Genomic DNA, 12,319 nt, shown 5'->3' on the forward strand with positions numbered 1-12,319 from the left:
CACTGATGGCTAATTTAAGCAGCTGCCTTTTAAAGACACAGCATCAGTGGTGGCCATCCTGTGTATGCAAGCAGACACTGATCTGGTGCCGCTGAGGTGGCACAGTGTTTCAGGATGGTGCTCGGTGTCCCGCAGGGTTCTGGATGGAGGAGAGCAGCTTCCATTTCCATGTGCTTGCTTGGCTGGGTAACTAATAGTTCACAGTTTAAGTGATGTTTCTGCCTCCTTTGCAGACCTGGGAAGGCTTCGAGATCTTTGTCTGAGACTCAGGGCACAGCCTGCAGGAGGCATTGGAAGTGGATTGGTTCCTGGTCATGCCCGGTGGAAGGAGGGGACCCAGCCGGCAGCAGCTAAGCCGTTCAGCTTTGCCTTCTCTTCAGACGCTGGTTGGTGGGAACTGTGGAAACGGTACTGGTTTGAGAAACAGGTGAGGACAAAGGTGGGGCTGTTGAGGCACCTGCAGCTAGGTTAGCACTGAAAGCTAGGAGCCTTGACCTGCTCTGAACGCCCTGTGGGAATGCAGTGTCATGGTCAAGGAGAACTGGGAGATGGAAACCTCGAGGCTTCTGATGTAGCATCCCCCCAAGAAGGAACATGCCCTGCATGACAAACCTCTTTCAGTTTCTCTTCCCAGCTCTGCTGTGGTGCACACTTGCCTCTGTGGTTCCTGTGGACTTCATGCATTGTGGGGGAGGACTGTGGAAGTGGTCTCAGCCACCCTACACCATCCAGTGTGGTCACAACAGCCAGAGGTGGAAATGACGCAGTGCTCAGTTTGTCTTTCCCTGCAGCAGTTCCTAAAGCGGCAAATCCTAGCAGATGATGAGTACTCTCTCTCTTGCTCACTTGCCTGCAATGCCACAAGGAGTTAGTGTGACTTGTCAGAGCTCAGCTGTGAGGCCCCCTCCTACGTGATAGAAAGGCAGGGCAGGAGGATGTGCCTATATTCTGTTTTAGACCTGCTGGCGGCAGCAGAAGCTAATTCTCACAGTTGGCAAAGCTCATCTCCGTTTTCTGGGAAGTTAGAGGCTGAAAAAGAAATGCATGGTGACACTTAGATCTCCACATTTGGTGTGAAGACTAAAAGGGTTCAGTGTTACTTCTTTCCATACAGAAGTTAACAGATTAGAGAAGCTATTTGCTGCATGTTGAGGCCCTGATCTACTTTGGTATAGGTTCATCCTTGCAGAGTAGAGAGATCCAAGCCATTTAGCTTTCACAGCGTCACGGAATGTTAGGGGCCGGAATGGACCTCGAAAGATCATCTAGTCCAACCCCCCTGCCAGAGCTTTGTCCTTTAAAGACTTATGTGGGTGGGACAGATGGATGGATGGCACAGTCTCAAATTCTTGAGGAACAAGTTGCTGTTGAGACCATGCAGTCAGTGCCCCAGGGGCCAGGGGGAGCATTGTTTATCCTGGTTTCAGTCAGACACAGCATAGTGTATCTGAACTTCCTCATCAGTTCAGTCTGTTGGAGATTTAGTTGTCCTAGCCTCCTCTGAAGGCTGGGAAAGAAAGAAGTGTGAAAACACTTGAGAGGTAAGCCTCTAGGATGTGGTTGAACTCCTTTGTTCTATTTTTAATTGCCCCTCTTTTTAAGAGAGGAACTGAGAGCAGAAAGATGATGGGCACTTTGCAGTACTGGAGAAGGAGGCTGAGTGCTCCTATAACATCTTAGTGATGGGTGGAAGGAAGCGACATTAGGCACTTGGTCTGGCACAGAGTCCTCAGTGATTTGTGCTTGGAGTTGCTTCCTCGCTCTGTACCTCTGCTCCTCCACCTGCAAGTTTACTGAAATATTGCTGGGCATATCACAGCATCTCTGGTAGACCAATCTGTTGTCTAGAGAAAATGCTGGATAAAGGTTTTGTCTGAGCGAAGAAGATGTTGAAGCTCAGCACCAGTACTGTGCCAGAAATCTGAATGTAAGACTGCTGCCATCTCTCCTAGCACTGCTCAGTCCCAGAATTCACATTGGCAATCACTCTTTGTCCTGGAAAATAGTAGAGATGATGTAGAATGTTTACCAAGGAAGTGATATCTGTCTGCTTCAGGAATGGTAGTGCCATCAGCCTCTCTGCGCCTCTGATCACAGCGCTGATTACTCCAGAGCCTGTACGTCACTGCCGGATCCCTGATCTGCCATTGGATGGGAGCCTTCTCTTTGAATTCCTGTTCTTCATCTACCTACTGGTAGCCCTCTTCATTCAGTACATTAACATCTACAAGACTGTCTGGTGGTACCCATACAATCACCCTGCTTCCTGCACGTCACTGGTAAGTCCTCCAACAAATGCCATCACTCTCATTCTGTCATTACACAGCTTCTTTTCATGCTGCTTCAGTCCAGAAATCACCAAGCATTGGACATAATGGGGTGAAGGGGACTTCACATGCACCCCAATCAGCCAGGGCCATGTCATCCCCCATTTTACAGGAGACAAGTTGAGAGAGAGAGCTGTCAGCAGGGCCCCTTCAGTGGAAATTACCTGAAGATACTTGCATGGCCTAGCTAGCCCCTAGGGTTTGAAATGGAGCTGAGATTCCAAGAGCCTGCTGTGGGTGCCCCCCCCTAGTAGAAATGAAGGGTGGTGATGGAAGTTTTCATAAGGACCTCACAGCAGGTCAGCATCAGAGGAGTTGGGGAGGTGGTCAGATCCTCAGCATATGTAAATGTTCCAGTCTCCTCTGTTCCGGTCGTCTTCCTGACCCAATACGCCACACAACGCGGCAGTGCCCCATACTGGAGTCAGCAAAGCTCATCTGAGTGAAACTAGCCTCTGAAGAGGTCCTTCAGGTTAGGCTGTGTCCTTGCTGCTTGGAAATACAGGGTGGTTCCTCAGTTAACTATGCCGACAGGTGCTGCTGGTGTTCTAGCTGTCCAGCTGTTGGTTTCAAGTTCACAGAATCACAGAATGTTAGGGGCTGGAAGGGACTTTGAATGATCACAGAATCAATAAGGTTGGAAAAGACCTCAAGGATCATCAAAGTCCAACCTGTCACCCAAGACCTCATGACCACTAAACCATGTCACCAAGTGCCACGTCCAATCCCCTCTTGAACACCTCCAGGGATGGTGACTCTACCACCTCCCAGGGCAGGACATTCCAATGTCTAACAACTCTCTCCGTGAAGAACTTTCTCCTCACCTCAAGCTTAAACCTACCCTGGTGCAGCTTGAGACTGTGTCCTCTTGTTCCTGTGCTGCAACCTCCCTTCAGGTAGTTGTAGACAGCAATGAGGTCACACCTGAGCCTCCAGGCTAAACAATCCCAGCTCCCTCAGCCTCTCCTCATAGGGTTTGTGTTTGGGCCTCTCACCAGCCTCGTTGCCCTTCTCTGGATACGTTCAAGTATCTCAATGTCCTTTCTCAATTGAGGGGCCCAAAACTGGACACAGTATTCGAGGTGTGGTCCAACCCCCCTGCCAGAGCAGGATCACCTATACCAGATCACACAGGAATGCATCCAGGGGATTCTTGAATATCTCCAGAGAGGGAGATTCCACAACCCCCCTGGGCAGCCTGTTCCAGTGTTCCGTCACCCTCACAGTGAAAAAAATTTTCTTCATGTTTACATGAGCTATGGACACAGCTTGCTTTGAAGAAAAACCCTGGTTTAGGCTTCCTACCTGAAAGGATTTAATATGTCTCATGTTTGCTCCCATCAGAAGTCAAGCACCTTGGTTACCCAAAATGGCCTTGAGGTCCCAGACAGGGGTATTCAGAGTACACTAACTGTTTTAGCCAGAACACATTGGATAGCTTCACTGGAAAATCACAAGAAGTTCAAGAGCTGTATCTAACTCAATACAGCCAGAGGCAACATTAATTTCTAATACAGATCTGTGGCTCCTGAAGGTGACATCAACCTAATATTCAGGAAGCACTAACCACTAACAGCTCATCTCTGAGACTAAGAGCTAAAGTGAGCTGGTATGCTCACAGTGGACTCCGGCTTGGCTGTCCTTGCTCTGGTTGCTCAGTTGCTTCTCTGAAGAGAACTTGCAAGCTCTTCTCCACAGTAGAATCCTGGTCCTACATCTCCCTTTGAACCCAAACTACTTACCCAAAGTGTGGGTTGTGAGTTTGTTTTGGTCTGTTTCCAGTGGAAATCTGCAGGGGAAGGAACCTCCATGTGGGGAAGACCTTCTGGAGACATTTCCTGCATTATTCCCTTCCCCCTCATCCTTAATAGAGAGACTTAAGGACACAAGGCCCTGATACCCAGCACACATCTTTCCGGTCCCACCTCACCTGGGAGGTTTGAGAGTCCCTTCCCCTGGTGAAGACCTTTTCTTTTTCCTCCTTCAGAATTTTCACCTCATTGACTACCACCTGGCGGCATTCATCACAGTGATGCTAGCACGGAGGCTGGTGTGGGCCCTCATCTCTGAGGTAACATTCCCACTGTTCTTTCTCCTGCCTGTAGTACTCATAGCAGAGCGTGACCGTGACCACAGCTTGAGAAACTTCTGCCATTTGGATAGCTGGAGAGTTTGTTCACCCAGCACAAGTCTGGGTGTGGGTGACTAAGATTTTGGGGATGCCTTTCTGCCTTGGAGATTTTACCTTGAGCTTGTTCATGTCCTGCGCTATTGGATAGCTCTGTTGCCTCTGCAGTTAGAAGGAGATGAATGGTCCCGCTTACTTCTTTGTCCCTGTAGGACCAATACTGTTCCTCACTATCTTGTGCCAGGGAAGCAGCTGTGAGAATTGCAAGTCAGGTAGCAGACAGGCAAACAGGGAGGTTGGCTGAGGCTGGAAGAACAAACAAATTGGAGTGGAAAGGTCAGGGGGATGCCTGAGTGAAATAGGAACTGCCTTTCCAGTCCTGGTTACTCAGTAACTCTGAGACTATCGTCATACCACCTCAGATTTTTAGACCCTGTGTTTGTGAGGTGGAACCAGGCCACATACATACTTAAAGGTCGTTTTGAGGATAATGGAAATTCCATCCTCTGAAACAACTCCAGGCTAAGCAATAAAATCAAAAGGAATAAAATCAAAAGCAATAAAATCAGAAAAGGAACAGTTATGTTCTGTTCAATAGGTGAACAGAGAGGATGGGATCTCTGAAGTTCTCTTTTCATCTCCCGATTCCTGCCATTTCATTTATATTCACATCCTCTATAAAACTTTCCATAGACCAAAATTTCTGCATTGAAACCTTCCATGCAAGTTCTGGCACATCACATCTACTGGCTTTAACCCCTAAGAATCTTTTCGTAGTTCAATTGCCTTCTCCCCTCAGGAGATTGGAACAAGCTTTCTTGCAGTCCTTTTGAAGGTGGTGCCTCCTCACATGACTGCAGTACATCCAATAAAGATGAGTGGTGGAAATCCAGTTTGGGGATTGCTAAAGTGCACCATCTTGTCTTCCCTCAGCTGAGAACTGTGACGTTCCAATTCTTTAGGAAAATGAATGCTGAGACCTGATCATTCTAGAGGGAAGAGCAATAGGCCATATGTTTCAGACTATCCTGGGCTATCAACAGAGCAATAAAACACTTGAGCAACTACATTCTCTGCTTTGTAGCTCTGGAATTGTTTTGAAGGGCCTTGTTTTAATCATGCTGTATGACTTGTGCTTATTTGGGTTTTGTAAGAGAGTCAGTCTCTGAGTTCTGGGAAGAGGGCAACGATCCATCTTACAGTGCCTCTTGGCACCCCTATCTCTGGCTTCTCCTCCCATGTGCTCACATTCTAGCACTACTGTTACAGGGCTGATGAATGTTTCTTCTCCATTTGCAGGCCTCTCAGGTGGGTGCAACATCAGTGGTTCACTACATGGTGCGCCTTGTGCTGCTCACTGTCTGCGGATGGGTGCTCTGCTGGACTTTGGTCAACCTCTTCCGCAGCCATTCTGTTCTCAACCTTCTCTTCCTGGGCTACCCGTGAGTGACATCATCTTGTACCTTCAAGGTGGAGGGAGCATAGTTGCTTGGGGGTGGGATGAACCACCAGGGGAAGAAAAGCTGTTGGCTGTAGCCTGTCTCCTTATCTTATGATTAAAGAGGAAGCAGGAATGGTTGGGGGATGACTTGAGGAGGTGGTGCTAAGCTGATGAAGCAGATTGCCTCAGTATGTGACTGAAGACTGAGCCATTGGGATCATTGGTTCCACAATGATTTAAAGAAGCTTCTCTGCGTGGTTGTTGAAGCTGCAGCCTCTAGCCTTTTATGGGGAAGAAGAGTTGGCCACTAGCTTCTGGAGTGAGGGTTCCCATGTGGTGCCCCTGTCATAAGGGCCAACATCTGTAGAGAATCATAGAATTGTTTTGGTTGGAAAAGACCTCTGAGATCACCAAGTCCAACTGTCAACCTAACACCACCTTGACCATTAGACCATGTCCCAAAGAGATGTGTCTGCAGCCTTTTTAAACACCTCCAAGGATGGTGACTCCACCACAACCCTGTGCAGCCTGTTCCAATGCTTCACCACTCTTTCAGTAAGGAATTTTTTCCTAATACCAAGTCTAAACCTCCTGTGGTGCAAGCTGAGGCTGTTTCCTCTCATCCTGTCACTTGATATTAGGGAGAAGAGGCCAACCTCTCTCAAACTAACCTCCTTTCAGGTAGTGGTAGAGAGTGAGAAGGTCTCCCCTCGGCCTCCTCTTCCCCAGAAGCTGTTGAGAAGGTGCCTCCTGCTTCATGTTGGGATGGTTGTCATTTCAGCCCTTTCCCCCCCCGCCTCTTTCTTTCTTTCCCTGCAGGTTTGGTGTCTATGTTCCTCTGTGCTGCTTCCACCAGGACAGCAGAGCACAGCCCCTACCTGCAGACTGTGATTACATGGTACAGGACCAGATGGTGGATGATGGGGCTTCAGCTGTCAGCAGCCTGGTCAAACCCAAAGATTTCCTCTCGCTTCTGTGGGAGTCCCTGAGAGAACAGTTCAATAATCCTACGTCTATCCCCACCCACAGCTGCCCCCTCTCCCCAGATCTCATCCGCAACGAGGTGGAGTGCCTGAAAGCAGACTTCAACCGCAGGATCAAGGAAGTTCTCTTCAACTCTCTCTTCAGTGCCTACTACGTGGCATTCTTGCCACTGTGCTTTGTGAAGGTAGCTCTTGTCTAGCTCTCTCTGTGCCCCTGCCAGCCGTCTCCTTCTGACTGTTGTGTGACCTGCTGCCAGGCCAGACTCCTGGCTAATACTCCCCTTTTCTCTGTCTCCCCTTTGGCAGCCTGGATAGCGGAGCATGGCTGCATCCGGAGGGCACTAGTACTGCTCCTGGTTGGCGGATAGGTATTGCCATAAATGTGATGCACCTCTAGTCCCATCACCCCACTTACTAACTCCCCTTCTCCCACCCCGTGTCCTAGGCAGATGGATAGTTGTGTTCTTCCTAGAAAAGGGAACCTGTTCTTACCTGTCTCAGATCCAACATCCTGGCCCGAGTGCTTGGATCAGAGGCCTTGGTGGTCAGCCTGTTAGAAAACAAAGCCAAGCAGGATGCTTGGCAAACTAAACCCAAGAACCTCTTGTCATTGTGGGGTTTGTGTTTTTGGGTTTTTTTAATCTGTTATTTTTCTAACTTGAATGAGCTTCAGCTGCTGTGGTGAAATGGGCAGGGCTCCACAATCCATGTAGTAGTCCTGGTGCAATTGGTGCTCTTGGGGCAGTTCTGTTACAAGCAGGCCCCTTTCTTATCTGCTGCTGGGAGAGGAGATGCATCAGCTGCAGCATCATCCCCCTGCTCATCCTCCTTCAGGTCAAGGAGAAGGGAGCCTAGAGTGTTTCCTAAGATGTAATCCTCTGAAATCACTGGTCCAAAAGAGCATGCCTGTGATGTGTGGTGTGGGTCTGCTGGATATACACACAGTACATCCCTTGTCATTCCTTTCTCCACTCTAGGGCAGTGGTGCCAAGTTCTTGTCTGGTCTCTTTGCAGAGCACCCAGTACTATGACATGCGCTGGTCCTGTGAGCACCTCATCATGGTGTGGATTAATGCTTTTGTCATGCTCACCACGCAGCTGCTGCCTCCCAAGTACTGTGACCTGCTTCACAGATCAGCTGCCCACCTTGGCAAGTGGCAGAAACTGGAACATGGTTCCTACAGCAACGCTCCACAGCATATGTGAGTGTGGGGATGGGGAGGGGTTGGCATGCCCAGTAAGGGGCTGAGAAGGCATTCTAGTACATAAAACAACTATCAGCAGTGCTTCTCTACTGAGGACACTTCATTCCCCTTGGAACTCTGCTGGTTTTTCTGTTCCCTAGAAATGGAATTGTCTCCTACAGAGAGCTCTCTGAGCTCCGCTGGTTGGTGCTGGTTCCTAGAAACAAATGCCAAGATCTTGGCCACTGGAGAAGTAGCTTGTCCAGGGGCAGGATGTGGCCTGCTCTGATGCGGTGGGCTAGGCTGGGATCCATTTGTTTGGTCCCTCTTGTGATCACCTCTCTGTGCTTGTCCAGTGGGAACTGGGACATGTGCTTGTGGCAGAGGCTTTGGTATTTTTCGGGATGAACTCTGTTCCTGTGAATCCACGCTCAAGCAGCTGGGAGCACAGATGCTAACACTCTGTCATTCTATCCCCACAGCTGGTCAGAAAACACAATATGGCCACAGGGAGTTCTGGTGCGACGTAGCCGATGCCTGTACAAAGCAGTTGGGCCTTACAATGTAGCAGTGCCTTCAGATGTGTCCCATGCCCGCTTTTATGCAAGTATCTCTTCTCTTGCTTGACATGTTATGACTGTGGGAGGGAGGAAAGGCTCAAACCTAGCTGCAGCAGAGCAGATCATGCAGAACGGAGTTCAGTTCCTGTTGCTGCTGAACAAAACACTGATTGCAGCAGAGGGGCTTTCCTGTTGCAGTATTGTGGTGATGTCATATCATAGAATCACAGAATTGTTTGATTTGGAAAATGCCTCCAAGATCATAGAGTCCAACCGCAACCCAAGATCACCATGGCCATTAAAACACGTCCCAAAGTGCTGTGTCCACACATTTCTTGAACACCTCCAGGGATGGTGACTCCACCCCCTCCCTGGGCAGCCTGCTCCAGTGCCTGGGCAAGGTGGAAGATCCAGCTGCCTTGTTAGTGTTTTCTCATGGTAGTGACACAGCTCTCCTGTCAGGCAGTGCTGTATTCTTAAGAGGGTTCCAGTTAGCATCTTCAAGGGAAATGGGAAAGTATGTCAGCCAGGATAGGTTATTTTATTTCACCTATCCTCCTCAAGTGAAATGACACTTCATAGAATTGCCTTGTTGGGAAAGACCTTAAGAACACAGTCCAACCATAACCTAACATCTCCTTGCACACAACTGTTACACTGTGGTCCTGAGCACCTCATCCAGACGTCTTTTAAACACCTCCGGGGATGGTAACTCCACCACTGCCCTGGGCAGCTTTTTCCAATGTTTGATAACCCTTTCTGAAAGAAATTTTTCTTAATATCCAATCTGAACCTCCCCTGGTGCAACTTAAGTCCATTTCCTTTTGTCCTATCACTTGTTACCTGGGAGAACAGGCTGGCCCCCACCTCGCTACAACCTCCCTTCAAGGAGCATCCTCTTCTCCAGGCTGAACAACCCCAGCTCTCTCAGCTGCTCCTCACAGGATTTATGTTCAAGACCCTCACCAGCTTTGTTGCCTTTCCATGGACCTGCCCCAGCACCTCACTGTCCTTCTCGTAGTGAGGGGCCCAAAACCAAACGCAGTACTCAAGGTGCAGCCCTACCACTGCAGAGTACAGGGGACAGTCACTTCCCTGGTCCTGCTTGTCACACTTTCTGACAGAAGCCAGCACGCTGTTGGTCTTCTTGACCACCTGAGCACATGCTGGGTCACGTTCAGTTGGCCTTATTTCTTACACTGCTTTCCTCAGGTGGCAGCTGGTGGTGGTTGGAGTACAAACCTTTCTTCTGCCCAGCAGAGTGGTCGCTAGGCAGCAAGGTGCACCAGCCTCTGCCCACTTCAACACTGCAATTAATCACAGAAATCTGCCCTTTTTTAACTCTTTCCCTGCAGTTCCTTTTCCACCGTCCGTTACGGCTGCTCAACCTGCTGATTCTCATCGAAGGCAGTGTGGTCTGCTACCAGCTCTACTCCCTGCTGCGCTCAGAGAAGTGGAACCACACCCTCTCCATGGCCCTCATCCTTTTCTGCAATTATTATGTCTTATTTAAGCTCCTCCGGGACCGGATAGTATTAGGCAGGGCATACTCTTACCCACTTAACAACTATGGACTTAAGGCACACTAGGCCGGCCAAGCGTGTACCCCCTTCCTTCTCTTTCCTTTCCCACGGGGGAGGGAGGGGAACCTCAGAAAAAAAAAGAAAAAAAATATTTTCGTACAGTTCTATTTTTTTTCTTGCGGCGTTTATAAATATTTAAAATATTTTATATTTTGTATACTATTGTGGTTTTTTTGGTGGGGTGGGAAGGGAACTGGTGGCAATGAAATGTCGCTTTATAAACAAGGTGTTATTTTATATATATTAAAAAAGAAAAACAACGGTGTGTATATATCTATACCCATACATATATTGATGTGAAGCAACAGGATTGTGTGTGTGGTCACTGTGTCTGCTTTGCTCACACAACTGCCTTGCTACTGCGTAGCATCACAGGGGTTAGAAAAGACCTCTGGAGATCAGTTCATCCAACGCCCTGGCTAGAGCAGGGTCACCTAAAGTAAATCACATGGGAACATGTCCAGGTGGGTTATGAAAGTTTCTAGAGAAGGGGACTCCACAACCTGTCTGTGCAACCTGTTCTAATGCTCCGCCACCCTCAAAGTGAAGAAATTTTTCGCTATTGTTTACGTGGAACCTCCTGTGTTCCACTTTGTGTCCGTTTCGTCTTGTCCCATCACTGGACACAATTGAGAAGAGCCTGGCTCCATCCTCCTGACACTTGCTCTTTAGATATTGATAAGCATTAATGAGATTGCCCACCTCAGTCTCTTCCAGGTTAAGGGGCCCCAAGTCACTCAGCCTCTCCTTGTAAGACAGGTGTTCCTCATCATCCTAAGTGGGTCTCTGATGGATTTTCTCCAGTAGTTCCCTGTCTTGAAGCAGGTAGCCCAGCGCTGGACAGAGTATTCCAGATGAGGCCACACAAGGGAAGAGAAGAGGGGGAAGAGAACTTTTCTCAACCTGCTGCCCACAAATGCACTCTGGGATGCCACTGGCTGTCTTTCACCATGAGGGCACATTGTTGGTTTATGGTCAACCTTTTGCCACCAAAACTCTTTTTCCCCTTAATTATGTACTGTGGGGATAGAACTGCTGTTAATTGGAAACTGGTCTGCTGTAGAATTTGGATAAGCAGACAGCCAGAGGAAGAAAGGAAACCAAGAGGCCTTTCACCAGGATAAGTAAAATTTATCCTGGTAACCTCAGCACCAGGGAAATCTTGCACTGGAGATGTGCAATGATGAGATACCAGTTTAGGGAAAGAGAGGAAGCAATGTGCAGGAAGTTCCTGTCAGTCAGCAAAAGCTCTCAATTCTTCCCACTGTTAGCAGGATGCAAGTATTTTTTTAAAATAGCAAACTCTTTAGCTTCTATCTGTCTTCCTAGTAACTTGAACTCCCTCCCTCTGGCTAGAGAATGAACTAAAAATTATTATTTCAGGGTATTGTATCATTCAAGAGGATTTTTGAAATGAATAGGCTTTACCTAGCAGGACAGTAATTGATTAAACATCCATCTATAATGCCTTGAGTAACAGCATTAAATTAAGGAATATTCAACCATTTCCTTCAAGCAGTAATGTTCTTGGCAGGAATTTATTGTTCTCAAACACTTCTCAACTCCCTTATTGCCAAACAATACATTTCAGCAGTGGCTTGCTCCAAGTACATTGCTAGTGTTTAATAACTTACTATTACTTAGAGGAAACACTTTGTTTTTAAACTGTTCTTCATAAAGCTGGACTACACTAGAATATAGTAGAAAAAGTTCTGGCAGTATCATATAGAGGAACTGAAGATAAAAGGGAACATCAACCATGTGGGTGCTGGTGACAGCTGATGGTAGAAGCTGACACTTGTAACTCAAATAATGAAGGAGACAGCAATGCAATGTTTTTCCAGTCAGGTGCTATCTGACTTAATTTTGGTCATTAGTAAAGTGCTAGCTCTGTTTAAACTTAGGGTGTGTATGTACAGGGGAAAAACAAAACCCAAATTGTATAGAGTTTGGCAGAAGCTGCAGCTACTTTCTGTTCTTTCCTTCTAAGTAATAATACAGTGATCTTCTCTACTCCTGTCTATATAAGACAGCTTCTCCAGCAGCCTGATCACAAGCCCAGGATACCTGCAGAGGTAGGCAACAGGAGAGGCCTCTGAGCATTAACCTCAGG

The 12,319-nt window shown here is 47.9% G+C and overlaps 1 protein-coding gene across 1 annotated transcript; it reads left to right on the forward strand.

Moving 5' to 3' along the window:
• Positions 1-299: 299 nt before the first annotated feature.
• TMEM39A (transmembrane protein 39A) lies at positions 300-10,212 on the forward strand. Its single transcript, XM_054383210.1, has 8 exons — positions 300-427; positions 2,057-2,279; positions 4,315-4,398; positions 5,755-5,897; positions 6,716-7,064; positions 7,894-8,081; positions 8,546-8,666; positions 9,979-10,212. The coding sequence occupies exons 1-8, from the start codon at positions 315-317 to the stop codon at positions 10,210-10,212; spliced, it is 1,455 nt and encodes a 484-aa protein (XP_054239185.1). The 5' UTR covers positions 300-314.
• Positions 10,213-12,319: the final 2,107 nt, after the last annotated feature.

This window comes from Indicator indicator, chromosome 1 (assembly GCF_027791375.1).
Source record: "Indicator indicator isolate 239-I01 chromosome 1, UM_Iind_1.1, whole genome shotgun sequence".
Classification (NCBI taxonomy): Eukaryota; Metazoa; Chordata; class Aves; order Piciformes; family Indicatoridae; genus Indicator; species Indicator indicator.

What these genes read in the sequence shown, in the direction of transcription:
- TMEM39A (XM_054383210.1), top strand. Translation starts at nt 315, where the DNA reads ATGCCCGGTGGAAGGAGGGGACCCAGCCGGCAGCAGCTAAGCCGTTCA. An exon ending in TGTGGGCCCTCATCTCTGAG is followed by an intron (nt 4,399 to 5,754) that starts GTAACATTCCCA and finishes CTCCATTTGCAG; the next exon opens with GCCTCTCAGGTGGGTGCAAC. An exon ending in TGTCCCATGCCCGCTTTTAT is followed by an intron (nt 8,667 to 9,978) that starts GCAAGTATCTCT and finishes CTTTCCCTGCAG; the next exon opens with TTCCTTTTCCACCGTCCGTT.